General features: G+C 36.2%; 1 protein-coding gene across 15 annotated transcripts in view; it reads right to left on the reverse strand.

The window, feature by feature from the left end:
- TTC29 (tetratricopeptide repeat domain 29) overlaps positions 1 to 23,453 on the reverse strand; it is a 189,313-nt gene that overhangs the window by 108,156 nt on the left and 57,704 nt on the right. For 5 of the 15 annotated variants that reach the window (XR_002437819.1, XR_002437818.1, XR_002437821.1 and 2 more), the window contains exons 1-4: positions 14,822 to 14,951; positions 12,848 to 12,944; positions 11,793 to 11,837; positions 8,467 to 8,550 (exon numbers count right to left, since the gene is read on the reverse strand). Coding sequence is in view for 12 of the 15 variants with exons in the window: in XM_021393858.1 (XP_021249533.1) it covers positions 8,467 to 8,550; positions 11,793 to 11,837; positions 12,848 to 12,944; positions 14,822 to 14,849 (254 nt within the window). In the remaining 3 variants the exon portion in view is untranslated. Of the gene's footprint in view, positions 1 to 8,466; positions 8,551 to 11,792; positions 11,838 to 12,847; positions 12,945 to 13,135; positions 13,266 to 14,089; positions 14,125 to 14,821; positions 14,954 to 21,301; positions 21,415 to 23,453 lie in introns of those variants that run through there. The other 10 variants (XM_021393854.1, XM_021393853.1, XM_021393857.1 and 7 more) reach the window with 10 other exon arrangements.

A 23,453-nucleotide genomic window follows, 5' to 3' on the forward strand; every position in this document is an offset into this window, starting at 1 on the left:
CCACTCCGTACCATATATGTATGTAGGCATAATAACTTTCAGCACATGTAATGCAGTATTTTTTATCTGTTGGCTCACAGTCTGACTGCTGTCAAGCTACACTTTAAACTAAATCATGCAATCAAAAGTGGATGCATAACCTGTCAGTAAGATTCTGCAAAGAACACAGATTGGACTCACTTCCTTTTGTTCAAAGCTACACTGCCACTTTAATACTATATAAAATGAAAAATTAATCAATTATAAACATCAAAGGATGACACAGAAGAAGCATTTTAAAATGAATGTAAGTACTGTAATAATTAAGAATTCTAATTAGCACAGAAAATGGAAATATAAATTTAGCCCTGAAATTTTGGGACATTGTATTCCTAAACATAAATGCAATGAAAACAACTAGAAGAAAAAAAAAAAAAAACACTACCCTCATCAAAATATTTTTCATACAACAGCATACACACCTGTAATCATTACCTTTCATTTCAAACATAATAAAAAACTCAACATATTATACTCATTAATCTTTCTGCTTATCTTTCTAAATTAATTATGTTCATTAACAAAAAGTAATTCCAACCATATTTTACAGACTGTTATTTATCAAAGTGAAGTATTTCTTAACTTTCCCCTTTTATTACAGAGCTGATCTGAGAGACAGAAAGCCAAGAACTTCTGCAGATTTCTTTCACTGTGGGTAAAATTACCTTAGAAAAAGATAATGATAACTATTTTCTTGCTCTATTTTCTCAAGCTGATGCATTGAATTATCGTGAAACAGTATACAAGGCTATTCATTTATTATCCTACTATGCGATCAACGACTCCCAGAGCATTTTTGCATTTGCTTATGATAACCCACTCAAGCCTCCATCAGAACTTACTCAGTAGTCTAAAGACAAATAAATAAAGATGAAGAAAGAGGGAAAGAAAAGCAAGGATTTTAGAAATTCAGAATGATTCACCGTGAGAATTATTAGGAAGTCATGATTGTACCAAGGCAAATGAGACTGACTTTCTTTATTTCAAATTCTTTGCATGTTAGAGATGCCTTTCCACCTTAGTGGAATGCTTTAAAAAATAGACGTCAGTTGTGTATAGCTTGTACATTACCTTCAGTACTAAATATTGTTGAACTATAGAGAAATGAAAGCACCAGAAAACTGTAAGACCAAACTTAGTAAAAACAACAAGTTACATAAAAAAGAAATACTTCAGCTCACTGTGTTCTTCTTTATTAAAGTATGTCATGTATTTTATCTTTGCAAGAGTTTGATGAGTTTTTGCAAGTAAAATTCTGTTTCCTCTATACTTGCTAATAGTCATGAGAATCTGTAGTTTGCACCTTCCCATTAAAAATGTATTGTATTTTTTGAAATTATTCACCCCGCCTTTTATCCAGATCATGTCTTTGAAAGGAGGAAGTAGATAATAAATGGAATAATTCATGATTTCCCATTAAATATGAAACTTTCTTTTGCAGAGTTTAGAAAATGAAGTTCTACATAACGTACAGAAGTTGATTAGAACTTTTTTTAACCTTTTCAAGGAAAACCTTTCACATTACACAAATGTACAAAGAAGTTTCTTTACGAAAGGCAAACCATTCACTTTCCACACTGTTCTGTAGATCACTGCCTAATTACACTAAATCATATGTTTATCAGGCCTGAAATTCACAGAGATCATTCATCTGCCCAAAAAGAATGCATCTCTAAGTACTAAAATTTCTTTTTGAAAGTTGTTTAATAAACATTGAATCCCGGTCATGACAAGTAGGATTGTTAGAAATTATTCAGATAGAAAAAAAAATACATATTTAAATAATATTGTGAAAGCAATGGCAAAGAAATTTAAAATTTATCATCTAGCTCGATAAGTAACTCGTGCCATCTCCCTTTCCACAAGCAACATTTCAGCAGGGAGTTTGGGGTAGAGAGACTTAATTTAAAATTTCTTTTACTACGAAAAGCTACATTTGTGGTTTTGAATTATATTTTCCCACAGTTTTTAGTGTTTAAAAATGAAGAACTATTCTTGTAAAATGTAAACGAGTTGACACAACATTTGGTCAGTTCTCAACCTGACTAATGTGAACAAAGAAGTTCAAAAGTTGGGGTCACCTCCAAAGATAAGTATCAGCAAGAGCAGTAAAATCTTACTAGGCTCTGAATATGAAAGGCAAAAAGACTTCTTGCTGCCTTTGCTGCTGTCTTTAACCGCTTGGAGCTCTCCCCTCCATCTTCATAGCATTGTACACAGAAAGAATGGAAGCAGTGCCAATGTGTGCAAGACTATAGCCAAATATTGTACAACTTAGGAATGAAATACAAGGAAAGCAGAATCTGAGTCTATATGTTAGCTAATCTGTGTACAAAATCTCCTTCTGCAAGCTTTTTAGTAATAAAGTGTGCCTCTCCTCCCTCCTTGGCTTAGCCCCCCGATACTATCAAAATATTTTTCCTAGCCCTTACTCTTAGCATTGTCCCTGTCTACTGAGATCTTCACTCCTTATAGCTTTTTCGGGGGATCCATAACATAGAAAGGATCAAAATGACCTTACAACACAAATTTGCCAAACCTGAATTATATGTGTCCATGTCTGTCCCTGTAAAAATCTCAGGTTTTTAAGAAAAGAGAACATTGCAGTACAGTAAGGTTTCAATGAAAAAAAAGTCCCAATCGATTTTTTTATGAAAAGATAAAACAGGTGAACTATGATGGCCTTCATAGAAGTGGCAGAAACTAAAAGATCTGGATTAAGCAAAGACCCAATCAGTCATTTGTATTAACTTTCCTTAAAGAAAGTGTGTGTGTTCATTAACACACACACAAAATAGAATAAAGAGAAATAAAGCAGCAAAGCTAAAACTCAATACAGAGGTCAAGATCAGAAGAAGCCCAGTCTGACAGAAGAGCTTAGTAAACTGTCATGGTTATGATGAAAATAATAAAATAATCTTCAAGCTAGACCTTCTCCTCTCCATCAGCCCAGAAATCCCGTTCTTCTCTCTTAGCAGACTCTCTGAATCGTACTGGTCTCTAATCGGGTGATAACATTCCTTCCTTTTTAGTCTTGGAGGACAGACGGGGTTAAATATCCAGAGACCAACTGGTAAGAACATAGGAAAGAAATCTTTTATTTCCTCAAATTAACTTGAATACTTGAAAATAATCACTTCTTTCTTCCTTCACTCAGCCTAACTGAGACTGACACTGAAAATAGCAGGAACTTGGGACAGGGAAAGGATAGTTTTAATTCTCTCACTGAAAAACAGAATGATATTACATTATGTGGCACTAATGTAAGTTTTAAGATGGATGCCAGGTCATTTTTGTTCTGAACTTGTCAGCTTCTTGTCGAATCACTGCCTCAGAAATTAATGAATGCACCTTCCCCAGTCTTCTTCTACCTGATCTACTTTACAGTTTTCAAAAGGCAATAGTTCCCTAGCGTGGGGTTCAGCTGATAAAATGTACATATCTACACCTAAGCTCGTCAGCCAGAGCTTGCTATGTAGGCAGTGGAGAGAAACAGATACTTCAAAAGTACAATTCACTTTATTCTAGAGCAGTTGTCTGAAGACTCAAAGATAGGGTTCAACTAAATAAATTATTTATTCTTACTTATTTCCATTGATTATATGGGGCGATTAACCTAGTCAATTGAATTAAATTTATGTGAAGTCTCCTTTGCACTTCTTTGCAGAGCAGGACAAAGGTTTATAGAAGAAGAGAGCTACTATATTCACTATTCGTCATTCCTACAGCAAATACATATAAATATATATATATATTTCAGGTTTCTTATGCTGAGAAGCTGCCTTCCTCAAGAAACACCACTTTTCAATAGGGGCTGGAACACACAAAAAAATAATCATAAAAGTCTAACTCTAACAGTACCTCACTCCGTGTAGCTCAGTGCAGGAGATGGAAATCATTTGACTGGAAAAATCACAAAGCACGTAATTTAAGAGGAATGTTTACTGCTCCCCCGCCTTTGAAATTATCACAGATCTTTCTGATAAAATATGAAATTGCTGAGGAATAATTTCAAAGTTTATGGACCCACACAGCCTTGTGGAAAACTCCAGTGTCACATCTCATTAGAAAAAGAGAAGTAAAATAATGTCTTTTACATCTAATTCTGTGAATCTCTGCTTCTTAAGAAGAAATCCAAGAACTTGAAGGATACTGATGGTCCTGCTCTTTATACAGAAGCTGCCGAACATGAAAATACTCTCACTTTCCTTAAGAAAATCTTGCAGAAATCTATGGGGAATCAGACATTCACCTGTATACAATCTGCAGTGCAGTTTAAAGATTGTTATTCCCAACCACTGAGATGGCTGGCTTGCAATTGCTCTGGCAATAGCCTATCTGAGAATGAAAGCCTTTGCCTTTCATTATTCCAGTTAATCTTAAAATGGACCAGCCCTGGGTGAATTCTTGGCTTAACAATTCACTGTATCTCAAAAAAAATCTGACCCATTGTCTATATATTAATCCTGTCTCCTGTCTGAAACAGACATATCAGAGCACATCTTCACTAAAATAAATTTATCAAGGTAAACTCAACCACTCACAGGACAGAAAACATACATACTACCGTTTCTGCTCAAGTAGGTTAGCCAGTTTTTTTGTTACTACTAAGCAAAGCTATTTCTCTCATCAGAAAGATTTAAGAGTATCTCTTTCTAGTCTTTTTTTTCTTTTGTTAAAATGGTTTTCTCTGGATGGTTTCATTTGTATGAAGAGGAGAGAATTGTTCCTTGATCTTTCTGGCCCTGACAAAAAAGATTAGGAAACAGGAATGACATTATCAAATTCTGGACCATTCTAGGCTCCAATTTCATTTGAAAATTCAGTCCTGGAATCAAACTTTTGATGGAAAATGCCTTACTTCATAGTTCGTTATGAACTTTTCATCTCGTAGATCAGTCATAAGGACAAATTTTAATTTTTTCTGCAACCTTATTTTGAGCCATTAATGATTTGGTGAGTTGTGACAAAGAAGAGTATCAGGGGAAGCACCACAAAGGCCAGTGGAGTCAGCCAACCTTCTCATAAGCTTACAAAATCCTGTGGCAAGAAACCAGACACACTCTGCATTAATGGGAACCTTTCTTCTCCCCCTGCTCCTTCCCTTCTATTTCCAGCTTCTCACACCACATTTACTTCTGATTTCTGGTTACTATCTTAGGGAAGGAAACAAAACAAAATTAAGGAAAAACAAATCAGTATCTTGTTTTGATATAATTCAAGTACTGTTTTCCTTTAGTGCTCTCTATCACAACACTTTGGGACAAAAAATTATTTTTTAAAATCTCTGCATTTTTCCACAAAAAAAGGAAATTATAAGCAGACTTAAAGGAATTCTTCTCAGTTGCTAACTTGGGAACAGAGTATACAGATCTGTATTAAAAAAAAATGACTGCAATCTTTTTTCTCTTCAACTACAAAGCAAGCAGGTTATCTTATTTTAAAAGAATAACGTGTAGGATACAATTTTAGGAAATAATTTTAAAGAATATTGCTTCTCATAAATGTGATACTCCCCTTAAATTCCTGTATTTAAGAGATAATAAAATTGTCATCTAATAGTCAATGGAAAAAAAATAGAAGGATGTTTAATATTAAGCAGGGTAGTCACTGAAATAATGTTTTGTCAAATAACAACTTGCAATACGAAGGTTAATTTAATAAATCATTAGTAAACAATAATTTATTATTAAATTACACAGAACAACAGATTACCTGTAAATATCATCCACTGAAAAGGTACAGTAAACAAAATAATCTTGGTAACTGTAGTAGTACACTGGATGATTTTTTTCACCTACAAATTGAAAAGATGACTCCAATCCTTGTACCCTTGTAACTGTCAGTAGAGTGGATGCAAGACTCACAATGTGTGATTTGAGAATCCATTGATCAGCACATCCTGCCACTAATGAATACGTATTTAAACACACAGTACCAGTGATATACATGTGCACAACTGCTGCCAGCACAGCTGCAAATCATTGTAGAAGTATTTGTTTTAGTTCAAAAAAAGTAAATTTCTGTTTAAAATCTCATTATTTTGTTGACCCAACTATATGCCTCTATTGCACGGGCTAAAACTGCTGGCTTTCTGCTCTAATTTTAAAACACTCTCAGTGATAATTCTTCTGGAGAAAACAAACCAAACCAAGCCAAACAATAACAAAAAAACCAAACAGAAATAAGAAAACCATCTTCAGTATACATTACCTAAAATTTAAACAATATTTACTTAGGGAATAGATTTTAAGTATCTCAACAAATGAACAGGTATTCAGGAGGTAAAAGAAACCTATCCTGTCCTTTCAGAAGAGGGGATTTACTTTTGGAATGAAAGCAGTATTTCTATACTACACCACATATTATAAGCCATTTCTCACACTTTTAAAATAAAAAAATATCTGCTGAGGCATACAAAGCATAACATTGATTTCTGTAATATTATTTATAGATATGGTATTGCTTTACTTTTAAATTTGTTTAAAATTGGTGTTCTTACACCTACATTATCCCAGTAGTAATGTAGCTGTGTAGCTGCTAGGTTGTGAGCTTACGTGATTGTACTAGGTTTATGGAACATTACTCAAAAATTATATGCCACAGAAATCTTGAAACTACAGTTACAAAACCTGAAATTCTCAGAGTAGCTAAAAATACAGAGTATGAATATATTTTTTAAAAAGGTACACCTACAAAATCTGCCTACAAATAAAGCAGAATATATATTATATTTCAGTTTTTATCTTTGAAAAGCTTTCCTAACTTTGAAACACAGCACATTATAAAACACTGAGCAAACTGTTATAATGGCATACCACTTTGCCTAGGTAATGCAGAACAGATGCTAAAATTGTCACTTAATTGTGGATTTCCTTGCCGGTTTCCTTTTCTACAAACTCGGTACTCTTTCAGAGTTTGCATGTGAAAAGAGAAATATCATAGGATTTTTTTAGTTATATTTGTTTATTTGTAATTTTAGCAGCAGCAGAAGGCTGATGTGATCAAATCAGAGCTGTAAAATGCACTTTGAAGCCCTAAGGCCTTCCTAGAGCATCAGTAACTGTACCACATCAACCACAAGCACTCAGATCAATAACATGGTCCTTCCCTCCACTGCTCCTAAATCATTTTCCTGTCACTGTCACACTGCCGGATTCCACAGACTGCAACAGCATCTCTCAAACAGAAAGGAAGGAACAACCTGAACTTTGCAATCCTTCAGATGATGACCTACGAAGAGGTCTCCTGCACAGTCTCATCACTGAACCAACTTTTTGTTCATCATCTTTCAACCTGATCCTAACGCAAATAAAAGAAGTGAGGCTTGAGTTTGCTTTAAAAAGATTGCTCTCCTACATCATCTGACCAGAAAAATACAATTTTTATACTGACAGTCAGAATACTTATTAGCTGGATTACATTATCATCAAAAGATAAAGGTGACCCAAGTATATTGTAGAAAAAGAAAGCACGTCCACTGGGTGAGTACTACATGGTACAGCTTTAGGATGCTGCTAAAGTTATTGCCCCTAAACTTAAACCTGGTAATTTTCTAGATTTTCATTTAGAAGTGTCTTATAGAAGTTTTGCACATACATTCTTACACTAGAAAGAAGAGAAGCATGTTACCTAGTTGGTCAAATTCCAATCTGATTAATAGAATGACTTTTTTTTCCACGCTGCAAGCGTGATCTTGCAATATTAATTGTTCAGGTGCCTAGAGCCCTTATATATGCATCTTTTTATTATTTAAGTATTAAAATAAATAAATAATCTCACTTAAGCAACCAGCAATTCAGATTTGTAAGAATTCTTTCATTAATTTTGATGGTGCTGAACCCCAGATCTGTTCTAAGTCTCCAGAAAAATAGTTCAGCCAGTAGATTCTTGTAATGTCTAAGTGTAAATACCTCAGCTGTAAGAAATCAAAAGTTATATAGATATTTTTCATTCACTGGGTTTTTAAATATCTAATGGTGTTTCAAATGCTACACTGCAGAAGTCAGCAGTTGAGCGTGGCTAAATAATAATTCAACATTACAAGAACATACATGTCTATATACTAAGCTTGTACCCCAAAGGAGATATTTCACAGAGGCTCAGGAAAAAAATAAAGGGGGGTTGGGGAAAAAACACGATTTCAAATATAATTACCAGCACAATCTTAACTATAGTGTTGCAAACATGATGTAATACCTTGCTAAATACACAAATTAATAAAGCCAAGAAGTTAAATGCTTTGATACGTTTAAGATCAGGAGAAATGATCCATCATTATTTAATATCAGCTTCAATTTTTAAATGCCAAGTTCCACTAAAAAGGGTAGGGCCTAGGGAACTTTAAATTTAAATGATTATGATAACTAGAAACAAAGGAAACAATAAAGTTATGGATGTTAAAATGCCTTGAAAAAGCCAACTTACGCAGCAGCTTCTTGTTTTGACAACCCTTTGATATTCTTCGCCAAATAATCATCCATGCCACCTTTGTCTTTGATCAAATGAATCCTAAATTTAAATGAAAAAAATTAGAAGAAACACTGTGAGCTGCTAACACAGATTTCCGCAGCATGTATTATACATTAGCATTGCCAAGTAGAGCTAAATACTGAAATATTGACAAAGTAATGTATTCTATAAACACATACAAATATCTTTGTTATTTTCTGGTCTGTAGCCATTTCAAATCCTTATTTCTGCAAGAAAACAGAATTGGTTTAGCTTTCAAGGGCTGAGTTACATGATATTTCTGTCTGAACTGTAAGAAGTTGTATATTAGCTGAATCAATAATAACTGATAAAGCCATCAATATTTCAACTACTTTCTAAATCAGAATCATTACATTTTTTTTTGGATTATTGATATGGACCAAAGTGGTCTAAGCTACTGTCTATTTAAAATTTACAAAAAATAAAATAAAAAGTCCCAAACCCAACTCAAACATATTTATTTTCTCTAGTGCAATGCATACTTTTAAGTCTGCCCCCTGCTGCTCACAATTTGAGCGGCATATTACAAAAAGAGGTCCAACAAAGGGACTGAAAGAAATGGGAATATTCCTATACATTTCTTAGTGCAAAGATCTTATTTTAAAATTTGAACCATACATCATTTCACCTTTCATTTAAGCCAACAACTACAGCCAGCTTCTCTGAGACACAAGAGATGCCCTGAATTTTAAAGGATAGATAATATGCACTTCCTGATAATAAAGTGTATTCAAGCAGATTCTCATATCCCAACCATAGACAACATTATCTTCATAAAGGTAACGTGGATTTATTTTTTGTTCTGTAATCATAAAGATTGTCTGGTTATCACTCAAAGATAAAAGAAATTCAACGTTAGCGTTTCACATAAGTCTGTAATTTTCCTCTTCCTCTGCCTGTATTATACCGCTGACTTTTGTTACAGGTATGAGAGTAAATTCTTTTCATAACCTTAGCTAATACAGGCATCATACTCCTCACTGCTCTGAGAATACCACAGACACTTTATGAAATTCATTTAAATGAAAACAAAATAGCTAAGCAACCTAGAGATATTTTGACAAGTCCGAATTGAAAACAACGTAATAGTGAAAACTTGTGGCACAAACAGGGCGTTTAAATTTGTTCCCAAGTTTACTGTTACTGATATCCACCAAAAGAAGCTTTTGCTTTCACATAGCATATAACAGAATTGCTGCTGATCACAGAAGATATACACGTTACATTATGGATATTACCATAAAAATTCAGTGATTATCAGTTTAATCAGTATCCAAATTTTCACAGAAAATTCTCACCATTTAGGAAGACAAGTACTGTCATTAGGAAAAAGGAAGATAAGGCAGTTATTAGATATTTTGAACTGACGTAAAATGTATTTCAAGACACAATAGGTTTATACCACTTAACAAAATATATTTAAAAAGCAATATCTCTGGGTCATTAAACATGAGCGATTCAGTAGAAAGCACATACACAAAAGGCAGACCTTTGTACTTTAAGGCTGCAGAAATGAGCCTTCTTCACCACATAAGCACATAGATAAAACAGCAGATATAGATGGGAAAAAAAGAAAAGGTTCAGATCCCCAAACTGAAACATTCATCTACAAGATGCAAATTTCTAGGCATCACTTTCAGCTCTCTGCAATTTAATCTATGCACCAGTTAAAAACAAGCTCAAATTAGAATAAAGGAAAGCCTGACGCCTTCTCACTATCTTCTCAAAGATTAAAATACAGAGAAATCAGGAAAAAAGCCCCCCAGAATCATACTCAATTTAAACTATAATCTGCCTTAGAGACAATATATAATGTTCTGATATGGCTGTGAATACTTTCTAACTTACAAAACAAACAAACAAATGGGAGAACCCAGTCACCTGAAGCCAAGGGAAAAAAAAGAAACAACTAATTGCAAACCAATTAATTTACAGAAGCCCCACAGTATCCTGTGTATTGAAGTGATGGAAGTACACTGAAATAAATGTAAGTCACTGAAAATAACAAATAATTAGCTTATCCTGGCTGCCATTATCAATGATATTAATACAGGAACAATGCAGACAAGACAAGTAGACAATATATAGAAAGAAAAAATACACACTAGGAAATTCCATCACCTCAAATAATTATTATTCGAAACATCCTGTTATATGAGTTATATGCAATGAAGATTAAAAAAAATGAAAATAATGAATGTGAGGAACAAACACTGTGAGTTAGAACAGATATTTCTAACAGAGAAATAAGCTTAGGGTGGTACTGGCTAAGCTGCATAATTTCTATTTTTCCAGAAATTTTCACTTGCTTTTTCCAAACAGTTGTAGCCTTATTTCTCCAGAGTTTCAATGATGACTCACGATATTTCATAAATAGTTTATATCAGGTGTTCTTCACCTACAAATTGAATCCTATTTAATCTAAAAATCACTCCCTTATTAAAAACAAATGCATTTTAATCCAACTGACAGTTATCTCAGAGTTAGCTTTTTATACCATTTATTCTTAATAACTATTTTTGTTACCAGTTTACACAGCAAAATAGCTACTGATTTTTACCAGAAACAGACTTCAAGATAAATATACCTGGCTTTTTAATCAAAGAACAGAACAAAGTCGCATAAAGCATGAAGGACCAAACAGATTCTCACATAACTCTCTCTCCTCACTGCATATTCTGTTAAGTTTTCTCAGCATCTTCTATCAAAGAAAATGGCAGAACTTGTCTTGCTTTAACCACCACACACCTACAGCACCATCCACACCATTACATAATCACACACTTCTTTGCAGACAGACACAACATCTACAGGAGTGCTGGAGAACAATCTTTTAGAATATGACACTCCACAAGTAAAGGAGAGAAGGAATCCTATCTCTGGGGTAAGTTCTCCTGCAATGGACCAAAGATCGCTCCAAAAGTAATGCCTCCTATTTATTTCCATGGAAACTACAACAGTTAAAAAGAGCACAATAACACTGCTTGATAGATCAGATTCTCAGCCATAAACCAGTATTTTCCAACATTGTCACCACCGTTAGTTGTGTATTTTTGCCAGTGATGAACAAAAGTCTGCTTGTCACACTCATAAAAATCTGTATCAGCAGAGGTGATCCACTGTTGCTGTCAGCACTGTTAAAGTACACCACCCACCACTGTCTGGTCTCCATAAATACTCAGAAAGCATCAATAAATGTCAGTGGCTGCCATTTTTTCCTCGGGGAGGAATTCAGTGCCACACCTTTGCTTCATACTCACTTCCGTGTCAGACGCCATTTTGTCAGACTGCCCCTCTGCTGCCATCTGTCACACAGCAACAACATGTAAAGGAATATCAGTGGGAAGGTTCAACCTCTACTGCCATACCACCACCATCTGCCTCTGATGTCATGGGCCAACATAATAAAACAGGAGGCATTACTTTCAGAACAGCCCTCATAGTTAATGGAAAAATTGGTGGCTGCAGAACATCAGTCCAGCCATACAAATTTAATTTTTAGTTTTTTAAACATTTTAAGGCACACATCACTGCATCTTCTTATTCTATCAGTCTGTCAGTGTGAGCCCCCCTCAGAAAGCCTGGTTAAAATAGGCACAATTCTATCTGTAACAAATGGAATTGTGGAAAAAGAATGTACATTTCCAGGACTACAATTAGTAATGAGTAACTATTAAATAGACTCGTTTTATAAAATTGTGGGGCTGAATAGTAACTGGGAGACCAGTATTCACTGAAGGAGACAAAAAATGTATGGATAACTAATAACTGGGAAGAGAAATGAAAACGGACTGGAAAGCCATAGAGGCACACGTAGGAATATAGCTTGACAGGATTATGGCACTGTGCTTTATACGCCCAGTTACTAATCACAAGATAATATTTTTGTTTCAAGACAGTTTTATTCATTATATTTTGAGAGATGCCAAACTGGTTTTTGTTTGAACGAAAAAAGACCTTTTTGAAACAAGTCCAAATAGGTACATTTTCATTGACTTTTCTTTTATCAGTGCAAGGCAATATCTATTAATCAGAAATAACTTCCTGTGTGGAATACCAACAACCCAAAATCACAAAACCATGACACTTTTGAAGGTACTTTGAAAAAAATAGGATGAAATATCTACCTTAAGCAGAATGCATTTCCATTTTTTCCTTTTAACAACAAAACTTTCCTAAGATAAAATTTTCTTCTGTCTTATTTTTGCATTTTTAAATACTGCAACAAATTGAAAAAAGTTTATCAAATTAGCACATCAAATTGAAGGTACTCACAGTAAAAATAATAACACTGTGAAAGAAAAGAGGCACATACCTGGCAAAATCTAATGGTGGGCAAATTGTCGGCTCTTCAAACCTGGGATACCTTGGTGGGCTTTGGATGATTTCCTGAGGCAACACTTTCATTTCAGCTAAAAAAAGTAAACAAACCCCAAACTGTTTGGAATAATGTTTTCGCAATGGTCTAGTTCCCTTTTTGTCACTTTCCAGTTAACTCTTATTTTCATTGCATCACATGTAATACTGCCCTCCAGTTCTGCGTGAATCTGTTCAGGCCTCAGCATGGCTTCATGAGGACATAATACACAGAAATTGACATTACCTTAATTTCAGTGGTTTTCTTTCCTTCATTGGAGTGCTTTTAATCTACTTAGAAACAACTAGTGCAGGCATCTTACTTGCATCTGATTCCCCATGCTTCCTCAAGCTAGGTAGGTGCAAGTATTAATAATCTAAATTGGTACATAAGGTGAAGAAACAGTTAAGCATGCAGTATGCAGTGCAACAACAGGCCGTGCATTAATGTTCAAAATAAAACATAATTGTACCAGTAACAACCATTTGTGTACAAAAATCCAAGTAATGCTATACTTGTAACATAGGATTTTACTTAAAACAAAAGCAGAAAGCCCCACAGTTATGTAGAATTGTCTGGCTTGTCATTTTGAAGTACATAAATGCTAATAGGACTTCTTTGTCATAGAGAGCTACTGGGTTTCTTCCCCAAGTATTCAGCCTGCACTTCCTACCATTAAAGTTTCAGCTGCCAGTTCCTTCATTTTGCATGTCTGTGATCTGAGGACGTTAGCAGCAGGAGCACCCTCACTTTTAAATTTGGTTTAATGTAGGTATTGCATGCCCTGCTGGTAGGCCTCAAGGCACAAACTTTTAATAGGGATGGGAAAATGGAATATAACATGGGGGAGAGAGGAAGAAGTTAACTATTTGCTGCATTTAGTGGAAGGAAATTCCTTCTGTGGGAAGGGAGTAATAGATAGAAATCAGCTCGATGATCAGTATCAGACTAGCAGAATATTTTATCAGCCTTTCTGCCAACAAAAGCCATTTCACTGATGAAGTATTTTGCTACAGTTACTGTGAAGTTTTTTTTTTCTTTTTTAATTGTTACTTAGAATGGGATAGCAATAAACTGGGGGTTGAAAAGATACCAGAATATGGTTACTTCCTCCAAGTCACCCCTTTAGGGGCTGTAGTACTAATACTACATTTGATACATTTGTAACAGAAAAAAAACGTTACAAATAAACCAACTTACAGTTGGAGGCAGCAACATTTTACACAAGTGTGTCACTGGGAAAAAAAAAATCAATATAGAAATTAAGAAGTCTATTAAACACACTGGTAATCCATCACTATAGAAGATTACATTTGCTACAGAGAAGTGCAGATTTGTGCCCAGAAGCAATACAGAAAGGAAGATCTCTGTTGAGGAAGATGCTATTCAGTGAGGAATGGCAAGTAAACTTGACAACAGCACCAGAATCCAGAGAAGAGGCAAAGGTTGCTACAAGCCCCTTACTTCCGGAGCACGGAGAGAAAAAATGCCAACAGAGCACGTCTTAATGGCAGCTGCCCAGTCAGGCAAGCAGGAGGGCTGACTGTGGGCAGCGGCGGGACAGGACAGGCAGGAGGCTCAGAAGCACCGAGCCAGGAGCCGCTGCACCACCAGAAACTCCCGGCTGGCTTGACTGGCTACGAGACAAGCGCGTTCATTTTCCACCCTAACTCATTAACCTCCTGCATACTCTAAGCCCTTTGCTGTATGGCTGCCTCAACCCCTTCGAAAGAAAAGCGCCTGAGCTTTCTAAGGGCACAAACGTCGCTCGCGGTGCAGCCGCAGCCACAGCCCCCAGCGCGTCCCCCCGGCCCCAGCACGGCGGATAGCGGCCGTTTGGCCGCGGCCCCCCCGGCGAGATGGCGGACCCGCCCCACGCGGACGGCGGGGCAGGAGAAGGGGTCGCCAGCGGCGCGTCCCCTCGTGTCGCACCTGAAAAGCAGCGGCGCGGAGCCCCCATCCCGAGCAGAGCGCGGCGGCCGCGGCCCTGCAGGTTGTGGTGCCGACGCCCGCGGCCCCGCCATGGCAACGGGGGCGGGCGGTGCCGAGAATGATAGTGAGCGGTGAAAGGCTGCCGAGAGCGCAACTAAGCCAGAGTTAGGCCTTGAGAGCTCCGGAAGATGTGAGAAACCAGCGCAGCTGAAGGTTTTCAACATTAGCTCGTCTCAAACTGTGGGTGCTTGAGGGAACAGCCTCAGACTAGAGGTGAACAGCTGCAGCGAGCAAGTCTTTTTTTCTTTCAGGACCTCTTCAGACGTTCTTCAGGCCTGATGAGCAATGGAAAGCAGAAAGCATAAAAGCCCAGATTTAATCTAACTGAGGGGCATGAAGTGAAGATTTTGGGTTTGTGGAAAACTCTGTCACTCTCTATGGTGAGAGCCTGTTGTCTGTAACAAAACTCTTCTACTGAGACACTGATCAGCCACGCAGTCTGAGAGCTTACAGGAAATGGAACTAGTGAGAAGGAAGCAATGAAGGTCTGGAAGTGTGGAAGAAGAAGATAAGAGAAACCATGATCGCGATGCCAAAGAATAAAAAGAGCACAGATTTTTCAGAAGCTTCTATTCCACTGCTGGAAACTTGAAACCAGCAGAAGAGGTCATTTCGTAGCACAGATTTGACCTAGTTTTTATTGCTAAAACTGTTTGGAAAACTGGCATGTCAAAATCAATTGTTATAATCTATTTTGGAAGGATCGAGTGGACAGAAAGCACTTCAAAAGTGGCATTACCTGTTTCTGAGTTGATGGCAATCAGAAACACGTGATCTTGAATGTTTATGGGTCAGTGTTCCAATGGATAAGCCAGAAGTTGACAGGGTACTTAGGTGATATCAAATCACACTAGAGAACAGCATGACCTGTGCCTCACCTGTCTAGAACATACAGGGAAAGCAATTCTGAATTTCAATCTAAGTGTCATGTGCTGGAGATCTCATACTGCCAGGGTTAAAATGTACTTGGAATTTCCAAATATTTTAAATGTCCATTTCCTAACTCAAAAAGTGTTGCACTCAACAGAAGGAAATTCTGTATTATATGTATTATATCATCTTGACAGATAAAAAGGAATTGAACACAGAACTAAAAATTAGTCATAGCTAAGATATAACCGATAATTATTTGATCGCATTTGTTACATGCAAACAGAATTAAGTCCAAACCAATAATATATATGCTTCATGCTTTGAAAGGCATAGTTTTATAAAGGTGAAAACTACTATAAGATAAGTCTCTTAGGAGAAAGAATTGAATCTGAGATGGGAGAATATTAACTGGAAACTGTGTAAGGACATTAGCCAAGATAATACCAAAGTCATCATCCTGTGACTAAGGAATACATTTGCCAAACAGATAGGGATAGACTACAGAGAAAATGTCTATGAAATAGAAGAAGATACGTGGTATAATAGATGTGCATTGTAAGTTAGAAATTGTAGAAAATGGTTGTGGGTAGTAGGTAGGTTTAAAGGGAATAAATAAATAGTCAACAGTTAAATCGAAAAAAATTGAAGGTTTTTTTTTTTTTCCCCCCCCAAGTGTAGAGGATAGAAAATGATCTAAATAATGAAAAGTCCCTATTAAGTGATGAAGATGTCAACTTCAACCATGACAAACTTGGGAAGTTAAAACACAGAAATGAGGAATGGGAGGGTGGCAACCCTGAGTATGATACCAGGCAGCAATCACTGTACAAAGATGTACAAAGTACACAAAAAGTACACAATGCAGGCTGCTGTGGGCTGCAGGTGTGGAGATCTGACAGGATGATGGAACAGGAATAATCTCTAAAACATCCAGGTTTTCTTCAATCGAAATTCCTCCTAATCCTCCCAGTCCAGAATGAGGGATATAAAGAGGTCAGCTGGGAGATTCTTCAACTCTGTGAGACCTTGCATGGCATACTAAGCTGGGTACTGATTTGCATGATCTTTAACCAAAATGTGGCTGTGGGACTAGTGTTATTTTTCATACCGAATGAAATATACAAAAGTTACAAAAACCAGAGACTTTCTGCAGACAAATCCTGTAAGGTTTTACCATCAATATTTCTAACCAAAAATTTATTTTTTTTGTGTGAACTTTCTTAAAACAAAATAACTAGAAACCTACTGCCTCTCAAAACAGATAATCTTTCCAAAAATAAATTAATCTTTCCTATGCATCCTTTCCTTACATATGAGATGTAAATTGCATTTCTACCTTTCTGATAATCACATGCAAGAGAAATATGTAGGTAGTACTACTTGTAGGTAGCAATTGTAGGCCAAACCAGAAATAGTTTCGTCTTGCACTGAAAAGGAGCCATTTCCTGAGGTACATTATATAGTTTTTCTTTCATAGTAGATTCCTCAAGACTGTATTTATATGTTTTACTCACTCTGTAAGTGATACCCTTCTGGTTTCTTTAGAGATGAGCATGAAGAATTTTTGGACCAAATTGCTAGCACAGAGCCCAGATCTGCCATGAGTTGATCAGCTTCTGTGTCAGTAGGTAATGGTAATGCTGCAAATCTTGCTAGTCAGATGCTAGCATGAAGCTAGCACTTGTATACGCAAGTAGGGTAATCACATCATAGAGGCCCTGATAAGACTCTTTACACAAGTCTTGCCTTTCATTGCAAGGAAGGCTGTGCCAGTCAGGACCTAGTACTGCTTTCTTTGACATCAATGAATTACTTTTGAATATAAAAGTTATGTTGCCTGTAAGAGCCATCAGTTTTAATTTTGGAGTTGTAATGCATGGCTAAACTGGATGATTTGCCTCTGATTTTTCTCTTCATGGCAAATACAACGTAGCACTTGTCTACTGTTTAACCAGCCCCAGCAATGTCTCTACATCATGTATCTCCTTTTTTTTGTTTGTTTGTTTGTTTGTTTTTTAGCTTTCTGTTTGAGTGATGAGATGGAGACAGCAGTGCTGACAAAGAACAAACAAACTTACAGTGTAAAAGTCACTTGCTATTCCTCATATACATATTATGCATCAATATACTAGATCATTGCCATGTTCCACTGCTAGCATAACAGGCTTAGGAAAGAGCCAAATATTTGAAAGAGAATGCAAGTCTCCAAAATCTTTATTTCACAGTCCTTGTCATGTTTCTACTTGCTGTATCTTGTAGCTGGTCCTTAGAAGTCTTCCAAAGTAGTATTAGAGCAAAAGGATTAGATATCATCAGTCTTTTCTTTATCAGGCTTTCCATTTCTCTCTGCTTGTATAGTTTAAACATTATAGTGGAAAACTAAACAAAATTGGACTGTGCTAACACGTGTTCTAACATGCTGGTGAGCATTTATTTATAGATGTTATTAACTTCAAATAAAAGCATTCATACAGCTAACAACTTGCTAACATAAGTAGCAACCTTCCCAAGTTTAGCTGTAAGGAAACAGGTCTAAGGGCTGATAAAGTTAAGAGGAAGATAAATACAAATATAATTATGTTTTGCTAACAAGCAATGGTTATTTCAGGAACAATCTAGTATGAATGTTTATGAAAGTATGGAATGTGTCTGGGTAGGAAATAGGTGTTAGGAATGCAGATGTGCACCAAAAATGGATTATATATATATAGATATATATATAGATATTTAATTTAAGTAGCACTTCCTCAGCCTTGAAGTAAGGTCTAGAATGGGCAGAAGTTTCTCTTCTTAAGGTGTTACTGTTCTGCATGCCTAGAATTTTGAGTTTTGTGCTGTTCGGAAGTGGGTAGTAACATTTATTTGTATTCCTGGAAGTACCAGAGACACTGTCCTTCAATATTATGAGTGTTAAGAATGAGGATTGAATTCACAGTAGCCTAACAAATCTCCGAAGTATCTGAACCAGTATTTCTTTAACCTGAGACATGTGTAGGAAAAATCAGAGTTGGCACCCTACAAAGATTTTATTGGCATTTGTTTGAGATCGTTTAATAAACTTATTCATGAATGATGGAGCTGCAAGTATCACTGTTTTCTAAAACTCAGGCTGTTACATCCTTCATGCCATGCCATAGTTGGTCCTATATTCTACATGTGATACAGCAAAATCTGCCCTGGCTTGCTGTTTTGTTGTCTCTCTCTTCCCCACCCAGCCTCCAAACACTTTGCGTACCTGAAAGACATCCCATTAATATCCAATCCTGGTTCTGTAGTCATGTTTACTTATTTCAGATATTCGTATTTTTTTAGGTATGTCTCAGATGGACTTTCACCTACTGAAACATTTGTAGCATTATCAACTGGACTTGTTTCACCTGTCTAGAAATATCTATGTGAGAAGTTGATCAAACTACATCACCAACTTGGCTCATAAGTACAACTTTTTTCATCACCGTAACAGTATCTATGTGACATCCAGCTTATCATCATGAATTATGGGGGAAAGGATAAACAACCCATTAAGAAATTAAAGGCCCACAAAGGTGCAGTTTGATAAAGGATAAAAAAAACCCCACAGGGTACGTATAATAAGATCTCTCCCCTGAAGAGTGATTGTCATCTTTCTTTCATGAACGTCAAAGACCTGGAGCTTCTCAGTGCCTCAGGCAAGTGAGTTTGAAGGTCTCCTTCATGACTGAATAGAAAACAGTAATCAGAATTTACTTTAAGACTATTTATTCTGTAGAGCATTTAAAAATGTTTTATGTGTAGAAATGATATTAGTAACGGATAGAAACAGCCACTTTATTATGAAACTCTACTGCATTTATTGCATTCGGTGTGTCATTATCTATTTAATGTAGTGTATGTTGGTTTTTTTTCATGGAACAGTGGGCTAAATAGCTCTGCTTGATACTGTTATTCCCATCTAATTTGTGGAATCTTCAGTCTGTAATAAACGAAAGCCTGTGTAAAAGAAGAGTGACTTACAGATAAAGATATCTTTGCAACCCCAAGAGAAACAAGTTATTATTAAATAAATTTTCATTCCCTAAGACAAAATATACAGACAATATCCTTAATGTATTGTAGCTAATAAAATATGCCCTTTTTATACTAATAAAAGGGTGTAGTATTTATGGTCTTCTGGCTTACTCTGAGTGGTTTTCTTGATTGCGTGCACAGTATGACTGGTGGCTGAGCCAGGGTCTAACCAAATCAAATGAGATGCAGGCAAAAAGAATGATGTGATGACAATAGAATTATCCTGCACAGTTGTCTTCCTTCTCTGATAGATTATACTAAAGTTGGTGAAAAAAATCATTTGACATCACCTTCATTCGCGCTGAAGAATATATAGTTTTTCCCAATAAGTTGGAACTCTGAGGCGTTGCATTTATTTGTACTGCTATTAAGCTCCTTCCATTATTGTTGTCTAGTTCCGGTCACACCCGCTGATTGCCTTTCATCTTAAACTAGGTTGTAAGCAGTGACACGGACAAGTAATTGCATATTATTTATAGATAACGTTTCATAATGCAGCCCAGCCCTGAGACCTTTGGGCACTACTGTAGTGTAAATGATAAATAACAATATGTTAGCTGCATAGAACAAATGTCTTTGGAGATCTGAAATTCTCTTTCTAGCTGACTTCAGGAATGCTGTCAGTGACAGCCAGCATTGCCTTTGTCCTCCTCCCTCCTGGCCTGTGATTTACAGAACACGTTCAGGTGGGAAAGCACCCAGTGGAGTCTTACCTACATTTTAAATGCTTACCTATGGAGATTCATAACTTTAAAGTAGCTGGACTGAAAAAGGCATGGAAAGTTAATATCTAGGATAAAAATCAGGTGGTGTTGTTACATAAGACTTTGAGTGTATCATGACAGAGATAGTTGAAATCCTTTGGGGCAGGAGGTCTGTGGATTAATGGATGTTTTTCTCCTCTGTAAATTCTTTTGTATCTGTAAGGCTAAGAAGTGTTGCTGTGTAGGCACTGTGGATGTTTAAGCTGAACTCTGGAAACTGCTTTGGAGATGAAAAGCTCTGTGTAAACATATACTTCCACTCTAAGTATTTACAGGTACTTACCTTCAAATGGAAATTAAAGTTATGCACTGTGATAAAAGCATTGCATTATATTAATGTAATTTTGTATTAGTGTCTGTACCAAATTTTTTTGTGTAAGTTTCTCATGTACTAGATTGTTGTTATCAACCAGCCACAAAAATGACACTGAAATTCTAATGGAATTTTAACATTCCCTCTAAGTGACATGAATATAGGCTTCATTTATTAATTGTAGCTGATTAGCCACAAGGCAAACATTTAATTAAACCTTGGGAGACAATAATATTGCACATAAATTATCTATTTAAGAGCACATAGGTCTTTATATTTCATTAAATATTGTTTAACCAATAACTACACATCTTAAGCTCAATCTGTATTTGCACGGATTTCAAGTCAGAAAATCCCCTAGTGCATTGCTGTTTTTTTTCCAGACATTTATTTCTTGATGCTTTCTGATTTGTATTTACTCACCACTTGTTCATGCTGCTTTCCCGATTAGTGAGACTGTCACTCAAGTTGTGGATTAACGATTGATTGAAGAAGTCCAACCAAATTATTTACTTTCTAAATTACTTCAGAGCACTCTAAAAGGTACAAATAGGTGTTCATGGGATTGTTAAAAGTAAAAAATCAAAAGAAATACAGTGTAATGAAGCCATATATTGAATTGTTTTGAACTGTATATTGAGTTGTTTTGAACTGCTTTGAATTGTTTTTGTCCCTATGCAGCTATTTTCTATTCTTCTATATCTGAAGATCTAAAAGCAGCCACTCTTTGCGCGAGTTTAAACAGATCATTGTCTAAGCTGTGAAGTAACTCTGAAAAGTACAAGTCTCCCCAAAATATGACCAGGCATATGTCTTGTGAGCAGGTCATTTTTCTTCAGCAAATATTGTGTACCTACTGCATTTCCTGAATAATGCAGGCTGAGGCAAAGATATCTGACAAACAGATGATGGAAAAAAAATTATTCAGTAAAAAGAAACATGGTTTTACTAATACAGAACTGTGTTTCTTTTTTCTTTACATATGATTTTAAGACATGCAGCTAAACCTCCAAGTTATAAGAATTTGATACAAATACAATTTCACTATCTTGAGGTATTTTATAAGGAATAAATGGAAGCAAGATGTGAGTTTTACTTGATTTTTTCTTTAGTGTATTTATATAAAATGAACACAGGTATCAAAATATTTGTATATTGGACATTGCAAATATTTCCTGAAAACAAGTCAAAAGAAACTCCTACAATTGTCAGTGCCAGTCTACATGCCTGCCACCATCTTTACCTGGGCCTTGTCCATCTAGGTAATACTCTAAGAGCAAGGATCTTACCTCTCTATTTTCAGTGTTGTATTTTCAAGAGTATTGGGAAAACAGCATTTCTGAAAATCAGTGTTGTGCCACAAAATTCTGAAATAATTAGTACTAGGCATTACAATAAGATACTCATTCTTGTAATAGATGTTCTTGAAAGAAACTGCCCAGCTTAAGTACATGAAGTCCACCAAGGGAGCCAATAGGAGGCCCTCCACTCTCCCAAGCCTAGTCTTCAGGTGTTTTGTTTTGCTTTTGGAAAAGAGTTTTATTTTAAGTTCAGAAAGCAGAGGAAAAACCAGCTAGAAATCAATTATCAAACAAAAGTAAGCAGACAAAAAAAAAAATCTGAAATGCAGTAGATTTGCAAACTGTCTGTATGTCTGTGAAGTTAAATGTAGGTTACTCCATTCATGTACAAAGATATTTAGATGGCAAATGGAAACTAGCTGCTGTGAAGTGTACCACATTCATATATAATTAAAGTACCCAAGAGTAAAATAGTGAGGCACGATAGGTGACAACTGATAAAAAACAAGGGAAGAAGTATAAAACAGGATACAAAACCCTGGGGATTATAGAGAATATCTAATACTGGCTGAAGATCCTACGACAACTGTATCCAAATTACCAGATAATATAAAAATAATAACAGAACTGCTGGAGCCAGCGAATTCAGTGAGAACATGAACTGCCAACATACAGGGCTTCTCAGGCAAATCGGGTTGCTGCATTTCTTGGAAGAACAGTTTCACTCATCTGCTATGGATCTGCCTAAAAATAAAAAGCATTCAGTGGTGGAGTTGCTTTTGTTGCTGGTTATTGTACCTCAACCTTCGGGGCCATCTAAGTGTAACTAAAGGTAACATTGATTCCGCCAAATGCTGCCCTTTTTCTGCGAGCTGATCTAATCAAAGTAACATCTTTTGGAGAGTGAGATTGAAGACCGCAGCTGGCATCAACAATTTAGAAGCATAAATCCTAAAAAAGATAGTGCTGTGTAAATAGATGAACTTGGATATGTGTGTAGTTGCAGCAGGCTTTAACGTAAATGCCTTTGTTTTGTAGTGGTCTTGTGGCCAAAACCATTAGGGTTTTTTCTAAATGCAAAACAGGAGTTCCTATCAGGTGGTTTTTAAGATTTAGGCTCTGGGAGAGCACATTTATGGAAAAGAGGGTGTCTTGGCACGGATTCTTCTTACACACATACAGCATTTTCGCACCAGAACTTCCTCAGACTTGAACAAATTGCATATACTCTCTTCCTTGCTATATCTTGACAATCAATTGTCCACAAATATACA

The sequence above is a fragment of the Numida meleagris genome, chromosome 4 (assembly GCF_002078875.1).
Source record: "Numida meleagris isolate 19003 breed g44 Domestic line chromosome 4, NumMel1.0, whole genome shotgun sequence".
Taxonomy (NCBI): domain Eukaryota; kingdom Metazoa; phylum Chordata; class Aves; order Galliformes; family Numididae; genus Numida; species Numida meleagris.